Here is a 19,705-nt window from a genome sequence, read left to right as displayed (position 1 = left end):
GTAAATGAAATTTTGCGTAAATTATGTGAAAGTCAAGTAAGAGGTGTAGAAGTGATCTCTAACCAAAAAATTGACATCCAGATTTCCATCTTCCATCATGCCCAACTAATAAAACCCCAAACCGTGAGAAAATGGACGACCCTTCAGGTGATGTCCGGTTGCCAAATATTTGAGCGAAAATAAAATAGAGAGGAAAAAAATAATAAAAATTAGAGTTAAAATTAATAAATTATTTTTATATGATAATTTAAATTTATTTAATTTATTTTAATCCTTTAATATAAATATGAAATAATTTAAAATTACATAAATTTTTAATTAATTTTAATTATATTTGATTTTTTTTATATTTTTCACAATACAATAATAAATATTAGATCTAATATGTGTTTGGACTTAATGGGAGCGAGTTGAATTAGAATAATTAAAATCAATCCATGTCATATTTGGAGTAATGACAACAACAGGTGCCAAAAAGATAAGAGCAATTGCAAGTTGAATTTCATTAATTAAAAACAAGCTGTATGAACATGAATAATTAATAAGAATCTAATATGTGTATGGAGTGATTGTAAACAAAAGTGATTCTTCCGTCCATAACATTCAAAAACCCGAAAGAATGCCTCTAAACTTACCATCAATTCAAACCAAGACCCAAAACAGGTTTCTGTGAAAGGCAAAAGAGGAAAAATGGCCGAGGCTACTGTTTCCTTTGCCGTGGAAAGGCTAGGTGGCCTGTTAATCGAAGAGGCACGTTTCTTACATGGGGTGGGCGACAAAGTTACTGAAATTCAAGCTGAGCTAGGGATGATGCGATGCTTTCTGAGAGATGCTGATGCAAGACAATATGAAGATGAGGTCATTCGCAATTGGGTTGCAGAAATCAGAGAGGCTGCTTATGATGCCGAAGACACTGTAGACTTTTGCCTTGAAGCTTGCCAGGAGGAGGAGAGGCGGTCTTCAAAACATCCTCAAGAGGTATGCTTGCTTCTTATCAGAATTTAAAGCACTGCATGAGGTTGGGACAGCGATTGATGCCATAAAAAGTAGAATCTCCCATCTGACTGCAAGTTTACAAAGCTATAACATAAGGAGCATAGCAGAAGGAGAAGGCTCTGGTTTCAGAAATGAGACCCAACGATTGCCTAGACAGACTTACTCCCACGATGTCGATGAAGATACGGTTGGGTTGGAGGACAGCATGGAGATTTTGCTGGAACAGTTGATGAAACCAGACAAGAGATGCTCGGTTGTTTCCATATGCGGCATGGGGGGTCTGGGAAAGACCACTCTTGCCAAGAAGGTTTATCATCATGTTCATGTTAGGCGTCATTTTGACCATGCTGCTTGGAGTTCCATATCTCAATACTTCAATGTCAGAGAAGCTGTACAAGGAATATTGATCCAACTCACTTCTGCTGATGAAGGGCACAAAGCGAAAATCCGCAACATGAGAGATGAGGAGCTATTCGAGAGCGTGTATAAAATTCAAGAGGAGAAGAAATGTCTTGTGATTCTGGATGATATGTGGAAAATAGGAGACTGGGAGAGTCTAAAACCCGCCTTTCCACTGCATAAGGCGGGTAGCAAAATACTGCTCACCACTCGGATGCAAGCAGTGGCTTCACATGCGGATCCACAAGGTTTTTTGTACCAACCAGAGCTTTTATCTGAGGAGAAGAGTTGGGAGCTTCTTCGAACCAAAGCATTCCCCAAAGATGATGGGAGAGGTACTTTTCAACACATCCAAAAGCATTTTCTATTACTTTCCTTTCCCATTAGATTTCATAGCTACAACACAAGACTGTCACGAAAAGAAGTAAATGTTAGGTTTATGCTAAACCAACCTCACTCAAGAGGAAGATGAATTGGGTATTAGTATCTTTTTCCGGTTTTTACAAATACAATTTTAAATGAATGCAAATGGCTATTCAAGCAAGACATAGAAAACATTATAAATGAATAATTGCATATAAAAATAAAAAGATAACTAGTCGAGAAATTTTAAACTAGATTTTATAATGGTTCAACATAACCCTCCTTACATCCATTTTCATCAACCTCCAAATGAAACAAACGATCCATTATTCTTAAGCTTTTCAAGCCAAAGCCTTCTAATGCTTGCAATTAAATTACAATTCCAATGAATCTTTTCAAGAGATGTTTAACACTGAACTCCACAAATATTATCCATACTTGGCAAATCCCCTCATGTAATCCCTACACTTGAGCAACCTTATAAGGTTACAATTTGAATAAACTTGCTAGTACAAGTTTAAAATCAAATTGATACAAGATAAAACATGAATTGGAAAAACATAAAGGAAATGAGAAAATTGGCAACATATGCAATTTCGTTCAAAAAAATAAAATGCAGCACATAAGCATGCATAAGATAGATTATTGAAACATGCAAGTACATGAGCATTTTGTATTTCCTAAGGTTTCATTAATTATATCTTTTTTTTATCCCAACCTTATGCAAGATTATAAGTCATTTTATGAAATTATTAAACATTTTTATATATATGCAAGATCATAATTCAAAACATTATCTATTTTGCCTCATGAAAATTTCAAATCAATAGGATGGAATAGCAAAAATAAATAAAAAAATCAAGTATTTCTAAGATAAGAACAAAAATTTTTACCCCTCTTGTATTAATTTCGTCCTTTGATAATAAGTGTTGTTATCTTCAATCCTTTAAAAATTCTTTATTTGCTTTATCTCTTTAATGTGAAGTTGTTTTTATTTTTCATTTGACTTTGCATCCTCCTCTACACTACCTTGTTGAGAAGCTAAGCTTCATGAATATTCTTCTTCATTCCCTAACTCATCATCATTTTTACAATCTCTCGGCAAAAAGGGTGGTTTGATGCATCAAAAACAAAGAATTGCTACATCATCAAAGTAAATCAAGTTTCTCCAAGAACTTTTCTTTTGATTTGAAAAATGTTAGGCACTTGCATTCAAATGAAAAAGTAAGAGATGATTTAAAAAAAAAAAATTTTAAAGATGATTTATGCTTTGCAAAATGATATTTCAAATTAAAGGATTTTAAATTTAAGAAAGATACCATTACCAACAAATTATCAATGTCAATGATCCCTCTTTTTACATTGTTTTCAAGGTAAACATATCTTCCTTTCTTCTTGATTGGATCCCTACAAATCAAATTCAAGTAACCTTTAATACTCATTTTCTTTGTTATGGTTCCTAAACGGTTATCATTTTTCTCCCTTGGAATTCAACATGATTTAAAACTAGATATGACATTAAAGGACAATTATCACTAATATAACTACCTCTCCCATAAAAACTACAAATGGTACTTAGATTATATCTTGAAGCCTTTTTCACAAAATAATTTTTATAATACTTTTCATTTTTATGAGGTTGTAACCTTATCCCTTCTCATCCAAAATACATCTTCAGTTTACTAAATCAAGATGAAAATCTCTTATTCATTGGAAAAAATTTTCAAGAAAATATATGAGTCATAATTTTTTTTTTTTTCAAAACTTCATTTTCTTTTGAAACAATCATTTTGTCCTTCTTTCGATAAAATCTTCCTCCTTTGATCTTCTCCAATTTGATATATTTCATAAACTTCTTTGAAATAATATCAAAGTTTTCATCTTCATTTTCCTCCTCTTTATCATCAATTTTTAAAGCTTTAAATGCAATATCATATTTCTTCTTTTCTTCAACTCTTTAATACTTATTCATGGGTATCTCATGAGTCATAAGTAACCCAATAAGTTCTTCAAATAGGTAGTGTGGTGAGATCTTTTAACTTCTTAGTCGACCGTCATCTTATTTTCGCAAAGAAGGTGAGATATTTAACTTCTTGGATCACGTTCATCTTATTTTCACACTTCTTTGGTAAGGATCTCAAAATCTTTGACTTTCTCCACTTTAGTGTAGGTCTTCTCAAAAACATGAAGTTTATTTATAATCTCCAAAACTTTGTAAACATCTCACCAATGAATTCAAAATTTTTAATTGAAAACAAATCATAATTATTCACAAACATGCTTATTTTAAATAATTTTACTTGGTTGGTGTCTTCATAGGTAATTTCCAGGAGTAGTAATATATCTTTAGCCAATTCACATTGGGAGATGCTATTGTATTTCTAGGACATTATAAAGAGTTCCTTATAATCATCATGTCAAAGATATATGGAGCAAAAGAGAATATAAAGAAAGTTTATCTTCGACGTGATGATTCTAAGGAAATCTTCTTGTGTAATTCACTAAATTAATTAGAAAATATTAAAACAAATTCTTATTTTATTATCATTAAAACATGAGTTTAACTAAACCTTGATCTAATAATAAATTAAAACTAGGGTTATAAATTGAAACTATGGTTGCAAATTAAAATATGGGACCAATTTGAGCTCATAGGTTTTGTTGCCCATGTCCATGGTAGGACTTTGAATTTTTTTCAGCTTTTTGTGAGATATGGATGAGCGATTTTATAATTTATCTATTAAAACAGTGCAATTTTTTTATAAAAAAAAAAAAACTATTTAGAAGATTGTTGAACTAGTAAATTTTGTATAAGAAAGAACAACATAAACAAAGTCTCGTAGATTGGTTACTTTTTATGCTACATGGGATTTTTATGCTAAATTACGTTACCCTCATTAGAATTAATGCTTGTCATAATATTCTTAATCAATTTCTTATGATTTTCTAGATCCTACCACTATTAACAACTGGGAGTTATTGGGAAAGGAAATGGCTAAAGATTGTGGAGGTTTGCCACTGGCTGTTGTTGTGCTTGGAGGACTTCTGGCTACAAAACATCATACCTATGAATGGGAGAGGGTTCATAAACATACTAAATCGTACTTGAGAAAAGGTAAAGGCAAATACGAGCAACAAGGTAGTGGAGTGGCAGATGTGTTGGCTCTAAGCTACCAAGATTTGCCATACCAGTTAAAATCATGTTTCCTCTATTTAGGCCATTTCCCTGAGGACCAAGAAATACATACAAAAGCTTTAATACGAATGTGGGTGGCTGAAGGGATTGTGTCACGAGTGGAAGAAGAAACGCCGGAGGATGTTGCAGAAGGGTATCTAGATGAGCTAATTGGAAGGTGTATGATTCAAGTAGGAAGAAGGGGTTCAAACGGAAGAGTCCAAACTTGCCGATTGCATGACCTTATGCGAGATTTATGCTTGTCAAAAGCAGAGGAAGAAAATTTTCTTGAGATTGTCAATCTTCAACAGATGGAAACATTTTCATCTTCCATGCCAACAACACGCACTTCAAATAAAGTCCGAAGACGTGCCATATTTCTGGATCGATGCAGTCCTTTAGAAAGTGTTGAAGAGGCTAGACTACTCTCTGTAAATGGAGATGAAGGTGCTAATAGCTATGTCAATTTGATCCCACAAAACGGTACATACCTTCGGTCTCTTCTAACATTCCATGCACAATATTCATCGATAATCCCCAAGGTGCTGAGAAATACTGACTGGAAGAACTTCAAATTATTAAGAGTGTTAAGTCTTGAGAGACTTCCATTCAAGGAAAATAATAATATACCAGAGGCATTAGGCAACCTCGTACACTTGAAGTACTTAAGTTCAAAACGTGCTTCTTTGCCAAGCTTCCCATCCTCTATAAGAAATTTAGGTTGTATCCAAACATTGGATTTGAGGTTTTATAGTGCCGCCGACGCTGGTCAACCGATAAATCGTTTTGGAATAAATAAAGTGATAGGTAGGATGAAATGGCTAAGGCATCTCTACCTTCCTATGTATCTTGAGGTTGATGATAGCAAGGTGCAATGGGACAACCTAAGCAACTTGGAGACACTAAAAAACTTTTATGGAGAACATTGGGAGGTACAAGATTTGGCCCAGTTGACCAAGCTTCGAAAATTGAAGATAAGAAATGCCAAAAGCTTTAAAGAGTTGGTGATAATCCTCAAACCCTCCTGTCCCATTTCAAACAACCTTGAGTCCTTGTATTTAAATAAAGTAAGGGCCACCATGGAAGAAACAGATCTGAGGCAATTATCGATATGTCAACATCTTTATAAGCTTTTCCTAGGAGGAGAAATAAGCAAACTCCCTGGGCACCATCACTTGCCTCCGAACCTCACCAAGTTAACCTTGTGGGAGTCTCACCTAAGACAGGATCCGATACCAATTCTGGAGAGGCTTCTTAACTTGACAACCCTGTCCTTATGGTCTAATTTTTACTTAGGGGAGGAAATGGTTTTCTCTACAAATGGGTTCCCTCGACTCAAATATCTGTCGCTCTCCCATACCTTCTCTCTAAGAAGGTTATTAGTGGAGAAAAGTGCAATGCGTAGTCTAAAGTTTTTAGGGATTAGGATGTGCTCATCATTGGAAATGGTTCCTGAAGGGCTAAGATACATCACTACGCTTCAGATATTGGATATTTCGTATATGCCCAAAGAATTCATACAGAGGCTTCAAGTGATAAATGGACTAGAAGGGGACGATTTCTACAAAGTCCGGCACGTGCCCTCCGTCTCATTAATTGTTGGTAAGTCATTCATTTCTACTCTTTCTTTTCTCCTTCCACATATACATACACATAAAAATAAAAAATAAATAAAAAATAAAAAAATAAAATATTGACAATCACTCCATTTTTATCCACCAACTGTATGACTACAGATTTTCATTCTGTCCAAAAATTCCTTCATGTCATATTGTTATTCAACCATTTGTTTGTTTATTCAAAATTACTTCTCTCTTCAAACCTGCTATTTATTTCAACAAGGTCTTCTATTTCAATATTCTTTTATGAACAGATAATTTTAGAAGTGCTTCTAACTATGATTCCTTGTTTTAGAAAATAAATCTCCCTAAGGAGAAGCAGAAACCCCTGAAGAAAAACCTGGGTTACAGATTCCGGCCAACGCGTATGGATTATGGAGAAGTGATGGTAAATGGCAATTGTTACTTGTTAGCAAGCAGCCTAGTTGGAATAATGGCGGACTCTTCCACATTTCACTGAATCATGCATGTCATACATCCTGGATGTGGCTCCGTAACTGTCTTATCAAGTATATTAAGTGTGCTACTACATGATATTAGACTTATTATGCTCTGAACACAATATTTTTGTTTGTTTCTTTTTAATTGGTGCGTTGGCTTCTTTATGACAGAATCCATCTGGGATTGTTTTTCTGATGGTTGTGATCGTGCATTCGTGGTCATATTGTGTGGAAAAAAAAAGGATATTTCAATAAATTCCCCCTCGTTTCTTTGGTTTTTTCTTTTTGACAGTTTGCGCTTCCATATACTGATCCAGAAAAAGGAAAAGGGGAAACCGCCATTTTTCTAACATCATCTTCATAGTGTAGCACAAGAGTGGGGAGCTGCCTCCACTATATCCTGGAATGAATTATGAAATGCAAACTTGTAACCACTAGTTTAATTGCACATATGTTTAGGCACTTCCAATAAGCAATACCACCATAAAATATATAAATATACTTCTTCATCTAGTAATGTCAAGTTTTGTCCTATTTTCCTTCTTTTTTTTTTTTTACTCGTCTGCATGTCCCGGGCAATGAAGACATATATTGGTTTTGTTTTAGTTTTGGGGGAGTATTCCCATGTAGGAAACATAGGCAAAAGATGACTTGGTCACTTAGTCCCATTGAATCGCCCTGTAGACTTGGCTCCCATTCAGCTCCCTTCAGCACCTTCAGTATCTCCTCCACAACTATCTTGCTTCCCTCAGCAGATAAGTGAACCCCAACTCTGGAAAAGCAAAAAAAAAAAAACACTCAACTTTTTTCAAGTTATCCAGATAAGCCACCATTAACCACGAAAATCACTAGCCAACTAAAACTCGAGGAATTCCATATGGTGAGAAATTACAACCAAAAGTGAAAGACAGAGCCTTGGTAAAGAATGATGCCAACATAACACCCATATTTATGCACATAATTATTTTTCTAAAAAAAACACAGCCTTGTTCTAGTATAAACAAGAACTTTGGCAGAACAACACATAGATAAACATTTATTGAGAGAGCAACATATACGTGACATGGTAGCTGTGATTATGGTTGAACTTGTTAACTATACCACACACACCAGTAGAAATAAAGAAAGAAGACAAGATTTTGATATGATACAATGAACAATATAATCCCTACATCCATGGAGTGCACTAATATTGAAGAATCCACTAATTTAATAGAGATAGAAGGGTTACAATGACAAAAAGGTTCCCTTCTTCTCTCAATTATGACGCATACAATTTTCACTCTTTCACAAAACATATTAGTAGTAGTGCTATCTCTTTTTTTTTCCCCCAATAGAGATTTTATTAATAAGTTTCAATCATCTCGATTCCCTTGTATACATGGAGGAGGCATACTAATGGAAACAAAAGCGTTGGATTCATTAAGAAGTTTAGCAATGTTTAAAAATAACTTCAAACTCAAATGGTAACCCAATTAGTACAAAAAATTCATAGATAAAAATTGATATAGAATGATTCTATTATTTTTCTTCTATATAAAATCATATTTTTCTCATTTTTTTCACAAGACAAATAAATTCCAAATTAAGTAAAACTTAATACATTTAGTTTATCAACGAGTCTAATAATTTTTTAAAATAATTTGAAACTCAAATAGTGACTCAATTAATATCATAAATTTATGAGTAAAAATCGGTATACAATGACTCTATTAGTTTTTTTTTTTGCACATAATTTATTTTTATGAATTTTCTCATTATAGAAATGAACTTCAAATCAAATGATAAATTTATTAATAAGTTTAATAATTTTTAAAATAATTTAGCACTCAAAAAATTGATTCAATTAATTGCACATTAAATCAAAATATTCTAGAATATTCTAATTAAATACTAAATGTTTGCATGTAATAAAAATTTTGACTCATTTATATGTTAAAAAAGTTAAACTTTATTTTTTTTTACATTCATTTAAAATAAAAAATTGTTAAGAATTATTTTTAAATATTATTATTCATTTTTAATAATAACAAAAAAAAAGTATCATTTTATAAAGATGTTAATATTCATATTTTTATAACATATACTAAAATAGTATTTTTAAATAAAAAAACTATTTATGATTTTATCATAATATTCCTATTCATATTTTACTAAAAAAATATTTATTTTTTAATTTATTTGTAATTCCAAAATTATTTTCATTTTTAATAAAACTTGAATAAAGTTAATTAACATTAAATACAACGTTTTTACAAAATCAAAGAAAAAATTATTTTTCAAAAAAACTTATCCAAACAAAAAAAAAAATCTTGAAAAATATTTTCAAAAAACAACTTGCTAAATATCCTCATTCTTAGAAATTACTAAAAATACTATTTTTTTTGTTTTTTAAATTAAAAAATATTTTTTAGAAAACAAGTGTAAGGAAGCATCACCAAACATGCCAGTAGCATTTCCTATATAAAATCTAGGAACCTTAAACAAAAATTAGAGACCTACTTTATGTTATTAAAAAATTTTATCAAATTTTTTAAATGTGACCTAATAAAAAAGTTTTTAAATACTTCAATTTTTTAAACCATTTTAAAAATCATTATTTTTTAAAAATCAATCTCTATAATTTGTTTAAGAGTTCCTACTACTTGTTTTTAAAAATATAAATAAATAAAAAATATACACAAATACAATGTTAATTACTTATACTAAGAGCATGTTTGATAATGATTTTAAAAAGTATTTCTAACTCCTCTAACACTCAAGATAAAAAAATTTAAGTGCTAAAAATATTAGAAGTGCTTCTTAAAATCACTAGTAAATAAACTCTAAATCAAATTCTAAATTTTGAATTTAGAGACTTCCTAAACTTTATATACTCTCTAATAAATAGCTTGCAATGAATGCCCACCCAAAGAAATTACCAAAATGGGCTGTGTTCCATGATATTCTATTAGCCCCTGAGATGTTACACCTTTCTTTTCCCTTTCCTATCGGAGGGAGCATTTGAAAAATGTCCTAATTCTAAAGAGATGCCTCGAGTAGAAGAGTAGAAACCAATTGAGAATTAGGATAATATTTTAAAGTCCAAATTCTAATCTTGATATTTTGGATCATTCAGATTTCATGATCAGCCCACTTGCAAAAGCAAATATGAAACGAAGAGCACTAGGTGGCTCCTGTGCTGACATTATTGAGGGTTGGTGCAAATTGCAGACCCCACTTGGTGGCCTTTTCTTGCTTCTTTATGTGTTTGATTGGAGTGTGGTAGACTCCCATGTTCAAAGAGAGTGTATTATTGGAGACAGCCTTCTATTCTACTTTTACTTTCTATTGCTTGTCATCATTGAGTGTGCTACTACGCATGTAATTAGAATTATGGGCAATGGAGGAAGGAGGGATCCGATGCTTCTCAGCAGTCACCACAGTCACGCCGCTGACACCAAGGTGCTGCAGTCCATCCGTTGTGTTCTCAAAGACAATCACAGGTTGGACTGAAAAATTTTCAAGGACATCATCGGGTCGTTTTCTCCTTCTGAAAAACTTTTCCTTTTGAAGAGAATCACTGATTTTCAGAAATTTCTCAATTTTGATTGCTATTTGGTGTTCTTTTCTTGTGATTTGGAAGAGAAAAAATTGATTTATGAGTTCAACTAAGAAATTCTGGTAACTCGGACGATTCACCCGAGTCAACCTGACCTTGCAAGTACCTTGACTTTATGGAGAAGGGTGGTGTTGAAGGCTCAACAAAGTGTGCATTTTAATTTCAGAAACTACAAAGGATACAAATGCAATTTTTTTTCTAAATTATGTAAAAATACAATTAAATAGGGTGATTTACATTTTTACAGTCATGGAGGTGTAGAAGAGATTGCGGAGGCGATCATCTTTTGAACATTTCTCCTTTGGAGGAACAAGTAACAGCAAACAAATGGCGGAGGCTGTTGTGTCCTTTGCTGTGGAAAGGCTAGGTGACCTGTTGGTTCAAGAGGCGAGTTACTTACATGGGGTGAGCGACAAAGTTACTGAAATTCAAGCTGAGCTAAGGATGATGCGATGCTTTCTGAGAGATGCAGATGCAAGACAATATGAAAATGAGGTTATTCGCAATTGGGTTGCAGAAATCAGAGAGGCTGCTTATGACACCGAGGACATCATAGAGACTTTTGCCTCCAAGGCTGCGCTGAGGAGCAAGAGAAGCGGCCTCCAACACAATCTCAAGAGGTATGCTTGCTTCTTATCAGAATTTAAAGCATTCCATGAGGTTGGGACAGAGATTGACGCCATAAAAAGCAGAATCTCCCTTCTGACTGAAAATTCACAATATAACTTGAGGAGCATAGCAGAAGGAGAAGGCTCTGGTTTCAGAACCAAGAGCCAACAATTGCCTAGGCAGACTTACTCCCACGATGTCGATGAAGATACGGTTGGGGTGGAGGATAGCATGGAGATTTTGCTGGAACAGTTGATGAAACCAGACAAGGGAGGGTCGGTTGTTTCCATATACGGTATGGGCGGTCTGGGAAAGACCACTCTTGCCAAGAAGGTTTATCATCATGCTCAAGTTAGGCGTCATTTTGACCATGTTGCTTGGAGTTCCATATCTCAATACTTCAACGTCAGAGATGTTGTACAAGGAATATTGATCCAACTCACTTCTGCTAATGAAGAGCACAAAACGAAAATCCGCAACATGAGGGATGAGGAGCTATTCGAGAGCGCGTATAAAATCCAAGAGGAGAAGAAATGTCTTGTGATTCTGGATGATATGTGGAAAATAGGAGACTGGGAGAGTCTAAAACCTGCCTTTCCACTGCATAAAGCTGGTAGCAAAATACTGCTCACCACTCGGATCCAAGCAGTGGCTTCACATGCGGATCCACTACAAGGCTTTTTGTACCAACCAGGGCTTTTATCTGAGGAAAAGAGTTGGGAGCTTCTTCGAACCAAAGCATTCCCCAGAGATGATAGGAGAGGTATTTTTCAACACACCCAAAAGCATTTTCTATTATTTTCCTTTCCAATTAGATTTCATAGCTACGACATAGGATTGTCATTATGATAAAACAACCTAGGTATTTACTCAAGAGGGAGATAAATGGGGTATTTGTCTCTTTTTCCCATTTTTACAAATATGATTTCATAATAGCTATTTAAGCTATAGGTAGAAAACATGATGAATGAACAATTGCATATAAAATGAATAAAGAAATGGTAGAGAAATTTTAAACTCAAGATTTTAAAGTGGTTTAGCGTAACCCTACTTACATCCATTTTCATAAAACTTCAACTGAAATAAGGGTTCCATCATTCTTAGGCTTTTCAAGCCAAAGCCTTCTACTCTTACAATTCCAATGAACCTTTTCAAGAGATGTCTAGCACTGAAGTCCTCAAATATTATCTCCTACTAGGCAAATCCCCACGCTTGAGCAATCTCAAAAGGTTACAATTTGAATAAACTTGCTAGCATAGGTTTAAGATCAAATGCATGCAAGATAAAACATGATTTGGAAAAATATAAAGAAATGAGAAAATTGACAATATTTGCAATTTTATTTACAAAAATAATGCAACACATAAGCATGCATAAGATAGATTATTGAAACATGTGAGCAAATAAGCATTTTATATTTCCTAAGGTTTCATAAATTATATCTTTCTTTTTTATTTGAACCTTAATTTTGCTAGCAATTATTATCCATTTCATGCAATTATTAAACATTTTTCTATGCATGATCATAATTCAAAACATTATCTATTTTGCCTCCTAAAAATTTCAAATCAATAGGATAGAATAGCTAAAAAAAATTCAAGTATTTCTAAGATAAAAACAAAAACTTTTACCTCTCTTATATTAACTTTGTTAATGGTGTTATCTTCAATCCTTTGAAGATTCTTTATTCACTTTCTCCCTTTAATGTAGAGTTTTTTTTTTTTTTTTTTTTTCATTTGACTTTGCATCCTTTTCCATTTTTCCTTGTTGTGAAGCTCAGCTTCATCAATATTCTTCTTCAATACCTAACTCACCATCACATTTACAATCTCTTAGCAAAATGGGTTTGATAGATCAAAAGTAAAGAATTGCTTCATCATCAAAGTAAATCAATTTTTTCCAAAAACTTTTCTTTTGATTTGAAAAATATTAAGCACTTGCATTCAAATGATAAATCAAAAGATGATTTTAAAAATATTTTTTTCAAAGATGATTTATGCTTTGCAAAATGATATTTTAAATTTAGGAGAGATATCATTACCAACAGATTGTCAATGTCAATGATTCCTGTTTTTGCTATGTTTCTAAGGTAAGCACAACTTCCTTTCTTCTTGGTTGGATCCTTGCAAGTAATATTCAAGTAACTTTTAATTTTCATATTTTTTTGGTTCCTAGAAGGTCAATATTTTTCTCCTTTGGAATTCAACATCACTTAGAACTAGATGTGACATTAAAGGACAATTACCATTAATATAACTTCCTCTCCCATAAAAATTACAAATGGTACTCAAATTACTTCTTGAAGTCTCTTTCACAAAATTATTTTTACAATACTTTTCATTTTTATGAGGTTAGTAACCTTATCCCTTCTCATCAAAAATACATTTTCGGTTTACTCAATCATATTGAAAATCTCTTATTCATTGGAAAAAATTTCAAGAAAGGATATGAGGCATGCAGTTTTATTTTTTTCAAAACTACATTTTCTTTTGCAAAAATCATTTTATCCTTCTTTGGATAAAGTCTTCCTCCCTTAATCTTCTCAGTTTTGATAAACTTCATAAACTTATTCTTTGAAATGAAATCAAAGTTTTCATCTTCACTTCACTCCTCGTCATCATCAATTGTCAATTTTTTTAAAGAAATATCATATTTATTCTTTTAACTCTTTGATGCTTGTTCATGTGTATCTCATGAGTCATAAGTAACCCAATGAGTTCTTCAAGATCAAGTAGTGTGGTGATATCTTTAACTTCTTAGATGACGGTCACCTTAGCTTCGCACTTCTTTGGTAAATACCTAAAAAAAAATATTTTCTCTACTTCCATGTAGGTCTTGATGGGAAAAACATAGACCTCTTCATTTTTCAAGCTTAGATCAGGTTAGGGACATACTTAACTATCCCAGGCTTGTCTAAATCTTATGCATAAGGAAAAAATTGCATTTTTAAACTTAAAACAGATTCAAAAAGTGCTAACAAAAGACATACCTTAGATTTGAATGTTCCCAAATCGATTCCACACCATAAAAATAAAGAACGAAGTTGTAGGAAATCTTGTAAACCCAGAGTCTTCCACCTGATGACTCGAACCATAATCTTGACACACTTCTAATGGCAATGGAAAATAAAGTGGAGGCTATGACTCTTTCTCTTTCTTTCTGAAGGTGGAAAATGACTCTTTAGAAAAAGTTATAGAAACCCTAACCCCTAATGGGTTATTTATAAAGTTTCCCACTAAGCTTAAGTGACTTAATCCCATTAAAAGTTTGAGTCACTTAATCTACCTCAGAATGGATCATAATTGCTTAATCAACCCAATATGACTTACTAATTAATCAATTAATCCAATCCAGAGACATTGTTCACTTACCTTTGTGCAATCTTATGTAATTAACAAAACACTTTTATACATAAAAGTGAACTTAGAATCAATCCAACATTCATAACCTATCACAACAAGGCATATAAGCTCAAAGCGAAGACCATTGGGACCCATAGGAGTATCGGCTCTCTCATAATCCAATTTTGAATTTGATTCAATATCCCACTATAGAAAATCAACTGAACTCCAATATCTTATGTAAATAATAACAATACACTATGTGCTCATGTCTATGACCTCTTTATCCATTGCATTTAGTCTCCCCATGAACTAATATTTATAATCTAATAAAATGAAAGCTATCAATCTTTCAAGACTATCTTTACGTTCTTGAGTTATAGATCATCCTATTGTGCGTTCAATTGACATGTCTTAACTCTCCACAAGCTAATGTCAAGTTCCACTTAAAGAACTACTATGGTCATAGTTTTCATGAACATACCTCTTTAGGATCACCCATGGACACACTCTGTCTCAATCCCCTAAGATATCTTGGTGCTTCTATTAAGAATACCTATTACTATCAATTTCCATCAACACTGACCCAATCCATAGGAAATATATGATTAGTTTACGATCTCACTCGTATTCAAAGTCATTGCTAACTTTAGCTTAAGCTTAATATTCCCTCAAGGTTGAGAAACAACCTAATTAAGCAACTTGGTAAAGTCATGTACTTAATAGTCTTAAGTCATGACTCACATTAGGTTCTATCTAATGTATAATCATATACACCAATGCAGGCACAGTAGAAATTCATCCCGATAGCCAAAATTAGTTACCCTTCCAAATAAAAGGTGGTGCATGATAGTCAATGATAAAAATATCAGTAATTACAAATATATCAGTACTTCGATTTTATAAATATATCGAAGATATATCAGTGGATAGTTTGACACAAAATATTGGTGGATAATTTAACAAAAAATATCGGTGGACTAAAAATTGATCAAAACTTGTAAAAATGTAAGAAAATACTCTTAAAAATGAAATTAGAAGTATAATAAGTATTTTAAAGTTGTTTTGTTCAAGAAATTGATATATGTATGATATAATTTATCATATTTCATAATAATCTTGTATGCATCGATAAAAAATATAAATTTCATAAGTGTATATTTATTATTAAATTGTATCAAATATTATTATATAATAATATTGTGATATTTGATTATAATATGTCTAATTTAAGAATGCATTTAATATTAAAAGTATAATCCATTTAATTCAATTATATTAAATGATACAAAATAAATTATGATATATGTATAATTTTTAATATTTAATTAATATATTAATGATATTAAAAACATTATAAAGAAAATTATCATGATAATTTTTACATTTTTGGTAATCAATTAACTGAAATTTTTTCATTTAATTATAAAATAATTATAATTAATTTTTTCATTAAAATATTATTTTTAATATTATCTTTATATAATGAGTTTTATTCTATATATATTTGGTGCAGTAAATATAACAAGGATGAAGCTTGCCCTAGTGGTTCGCCCATCTGAAACTTTATTAAATAAATAATAAAAATCTACATGTTTATTACATCATGTCAACTTTTTAAATACTATATCCTAACAAGTCTTTCTCAAAGCATAAAGTTCATTTATAATCTTCATAAACTTAGTACACATCTCATCAATGGATCAAAAATTTTCATTGAAAAAAAATCATAATTATTCACAAAGATGTTTATATGAAATTCTTTTACTTGGTTGGTGCCTTCATAGGTAATTTCTTGGAGTGGCAATGTATCTTTGATCTATTCACATTAGGAGATGCTATTATATCTATGTCTATAATTTTTAGCCTATTATATTTATTTCAAAAAAAAATTGAAAAAAAAAAAAAGCAAGTTCCATAATTTTTGAAACTTTTTGCATCCGCAGTGTAAATTTTTTTAGGAAACTTAACAAAATTAACCTGTTAACATTTTGAAAACTTTTTAAACCATAAATAACACTAATAAAAGGTAATTTTCATTTAAAAAAATTCATCATCCAATTTTGAAAAGATAATTTAGGTTTAAGTTTAGGTCTAAGGTTTAAGGCTTAGGGTAAAGACCCATTTGGGTTCAATTGGATGAGTTTTGAAGTGTTAGGTGCTTTAATAATAATAATAATAATAATAATATGCATTTTTAATTCAATGCAGGCACAATCTTACATAAAAGTAACCTAAAAATAAGCTTGGTAAACCTTCTAGATATTCTCTTTTGCTCCATATATCTTCTACATGATGGTTCTAAGGAAATCTTCTTATCTGATTCATTAAATCAGAAAACATTAAATTCAATCCTTATTTTGTTATCATCAAAATATGAGTTTAACCAAACTTTGGCCTAATAATAAATTGAAACTAGGGTTGCAAATTAAAACATGGGACCAATTTGAGCTCATAGGTTTTGTTGCCCACGTCCATGGCAGGACTTTAAATTTTTTTCCAGCTTTAATTTTGTGAGTAATTGATGAGTAATTTTATAATTTATCTATTAAAACAGTGTAATTTGACAAAAAAAAACTATTTAAAAGATTGTTGAACAAGTATATGTTGTTAAGAAAGAGCAACACAAAGAAAGTCTTTTAAATTGGTTACTTCTTTATGCTACATGGGATTGTTATGATGAATTGCATTACCCTTGTTTGAATGCTTTTCATAATGTTCTTAATCAATTTCATATGATTTTCTAGATCCTACCACTATTAACAACAGGGAGTTATTGGGAAAGGAAATGGCTAAATATTGTGGTGGTTTGCCGCTTGCTGTTGTTGTGCTTGGAGGACTTCTGGCTACAAAACACCACACCTATGAATGGGAAAGGATTCATAAACATACTAAATCATACTTGAGAAGCGGTAAAGACAAATGCGAGCAACAAGGTAGTGGTGTGTCGAATGTGTTGGCTCTAAGCTACCAAGATTTGCCATACCAATTAAAGTCATGTTTCCTCTATTTGGGCCATTTCCCTGAGGACCACGAAATACATAAAAAAGCTTTGGTACGAATGTGGGTGGCTGAAGGGATTGTATCACGAGTGGGAGAAGAAACATCGGAGGATGTTGCAGAAGGGTATCTAGATGAGCTAATTGGAAGGTGTATGGTTCAAGTAGGAAGAAGGGATTCAAACGGAAGAGTCCAAACTTGCCGATTGCATGACCTTATGCGAGATTTATGCTTGTCAAAAGCAGAGGAAGAAAATTTTCTTGAGATTGTCAATCTTCAACAGATGGAGACATTTTCATCTTCCATGCCAACAACACGCACTTCAAATAAAGTCCGAAGACGTGCCATATTTCTCGATCGACGCCGTCCTTCAGAGAGTATTGAAGAGGCTAGACTACTCTCTGAAAATGGAGATGAAGGTGCTAATATCTATGTCAATTTGATCCCACAAAACGGTACATACCTTCGGTCTCTTCTAACATTCGATACACAATATTCATCGATAATCCCCAAGGTGCTGAGAAATACCGACTGGAAGAACTTCAAATTATTAAGAGTGTTAAGTCTTGAGGAACTTCTATTGGAAGAAAATATACCAGAGGCATTAGGCAACCTCATACACTTGAAGTACTTAAGTTTAAAAAGTGCTTCTCTGCCAAGCTTCCCATCCTTTATAAGAAATTTAGGTTGTATCCAAACATTGGATTTGCGGTTTTATAGTGCCGCCGACGCTGATCAACCGATAAATTGTTTTGGATTAAATAAAGTGATAGGTAGGATGAAATGTCTAAGGCATCTCTACCTTCCTATGTATCTTAAGGTTGATGATAGCAAGGTGCAATTGGGCAAGCTAAGCAACTTGGAGACACTAAAAAACTTTGATGGAGAACATTGGGAGGTACAAGATTTGGCCCAGTTGACCAAGCTTCGAAAATTGCAGATAAGAAATGCCAAAAGCTTTAAAGAGTTGGTGATAATCTCCTCAAACCCTCCTGTCCCATTTCAAACAACCTTGAGTCCTTGTATTTGGATAAAGTAAGGGCCACCATGGAAGAAACAGATCTGAGGCAATTATCAATATGTCAACATCTTTATAAGCTTTTCCTAGGAGGAGAAATAAGCAAACTCCCTGGGCACCATCACTTGCCTCCGAACCTCACCAAGTTAACCTTGTGCGGGTCTTACCTAAGACAGGATCCGATACCAATTCTGGAGAGGCTTCTTAACTTGACAGCCCTGTGCTTATGGTCTAATTTTTACTTAGGGGAGGAAATTGTTTTCTCTGCAAATGGGTTCCCTCGACTCACATTTCTGGGGCTCTCCTTTGACTATGCCATAAAATTGTTGTGGGTGGATAAAAGTGCAATGCCTAGTCTAAAGCACTTATCAATTCAGAGGTGCACGTCATTGGCAATGGTTCCTGAAGGGCTGAGATATATCACTACGCTTCAAATATTGGAAATTTTTAATATGCCCAAAGAATTCATACAGAGGCTTCAAGTGATAAATGGAATAGAAGGGGATGATTTCTATAAAGTCCGACACGTGCCCTCCATCTTATTAATTGTTGGTAAGTCATTCATTTCTACTCTTTCTTTTCTCCTTCCACATATACAAACACAAAAAAAAAAAAAAAAATTTGACAATCACTCCATTTTTATCCACCAACTGAATGACTACAGATTTTCATTCTGTCCAAAAATTCCTTCATGTCATATTATTATTCATTCATTTGTTTGTTTATTCAAAATTGCTTCTCTTCAACCTGCTATTTATTTCAACAGCCCTTCTATTTCAATATTCTTTTATTAACAGATAATTTTAGAAGTGCTTCTAACCATGATTCCATGTTTTAGAAGATGAATCTTCCTAAGGAGAAGCAGAAACCCCTGAAGAAAAACTTGGGTCACAGATTCCGGCCAACGCGTATGGATTATGGAGAAGTGATGGTAAATGGCAATTGTTACTGTTACCGTCTTATCAAGTAGATTAAGTGCGCTACTACATGATATTAGACTTATTATGATCTGAAAACAATATTTTTGTTTGTTTCTTTTTAATTGGTGCGTTGGCTTGTTTATTACTGAATCCATCTGGGATTGTTTTTCTAACATCATCTTCATAGTATAGCGCAAGAGTGGGGAGCTGCCAACCACTAAACA

At 32.7% G+C, this 19,705-nt stretch overlaps 2 protein-coding genes across 4 annotated transcripts; both read left to right on the top strand.

The window, feature by feature from the left end:
* The first annotated feature begins 690 nt into the window (after positions 1-690).
* On the top strand, positions 691-10,487 carry LOC109121518 (putative disease resistance protein At1g50180). The gene is made up of 5 exons (XM_059741458.1): positions 691-978; positions 1,154-1,730; positions 4,709-5,416; positions 6,392-6,535; positions 10,111-10,487. The coding sequence occupies exons 1-5, from the start codon at positions 691-693 to the stop codon at positions 10,485-10,487; spliced, it is 2,094 nt and encodes a 697-aa protein (XP_059597441.1).
* Positions 10,247-19,631, top strand: LOC100255204 (putative disease resistance protein At1g50180). 3 transcript variants are annotated; one of them, XM_059742040.1, is made up of 4 exons: positions 10,247-10,477; positions 10,841-11,965; positions 17,291-19,113; positions 19,403-19,631. In XM_059742040.1, exons 2-3 carry the CDS (start codon positions 10,921-10,923, stop codon positions 18,580-18,582), a joined length of 2,337 nt encoding a protein of 778 aa, XP_059598023.1. In that variant the 5' UTR covers positions 10,247-10,477; positions 10,841-10,920; the 3' UTR covers positions 18,583-19,113; positions 19,403-19,631. The 3 variants fall into 3 exon arrangements, with proteins under 3 accessions (XP_059598023.1, XP_059598024.1, XP_019080029.1); XM_059742041.1 differs by lacking the exon at positions 17,291-19,113 and having other exon boundaries at positions 19,400-19,631; XM_019224484.2 differs by having other exon boundaries at positions 10,247-11,965.
* Positions 19,632-19,705: the final 74 nt, after the last annotated feature.

The sequence above is a fragment of the Vitis vinifera genome, chromosome 13, assembly GCF_030704535.1.
Source record: "Vitis vinifera cultivar Pinot Noir 40024 chromosome 13, ASM3070453v1".
NCBI classification, from domain to species: domain Eukaryota; kingdom Viridiplantae; phylum Streptophyta; class Magnoliopsida; order Vitales; family Vitaceae; genus Vitis; species Vitis vinifera.
The sequence above is the reverse complement of the archived record's forward strand: the minus strand, read 5'-3'. Positions and strand labels throughout refer to the sequence as shown.

Bases quoted from the DNA above. Each gene is read 5' to 3' on its own strand.
- LOC100255204 (XM_059742040.1), top strand. From the start codon at position 10,921: ATGGCGGAGGCTGTTGTGTCCTTTGCTGTGGAAAGGCTAGGTGACCTG. The intron at 11,966-17,290 runs GTATTTTTCAAC...ATGATTTTCTAG, and splicing joins CCCCAGAGATGATAGGAGAG to ATCCTACCACTATTAACAAC.
- LOC109121518 (XM_059741458.1), top strand. From the start codon at position 691: ATGGCCGAGGCTACTGTTTCCTTTGCCGTGGAAAGGCTAGGTGGCCTG. The intron at 979-1,153 runs GTATGCTTGCTT...TTGCCTAGACAG, and splicing joins CTTCAAAACATCCTCAAGAG to ACTTACTCCCACGATGTCGA. The intron at 1,731-4,708 runs GTACTTTTCAAC...ATGATTTTCTAG, and splicing joins CCCCAAAGATGATGGGAGAG to ATCCTACCACTATTAACAAC.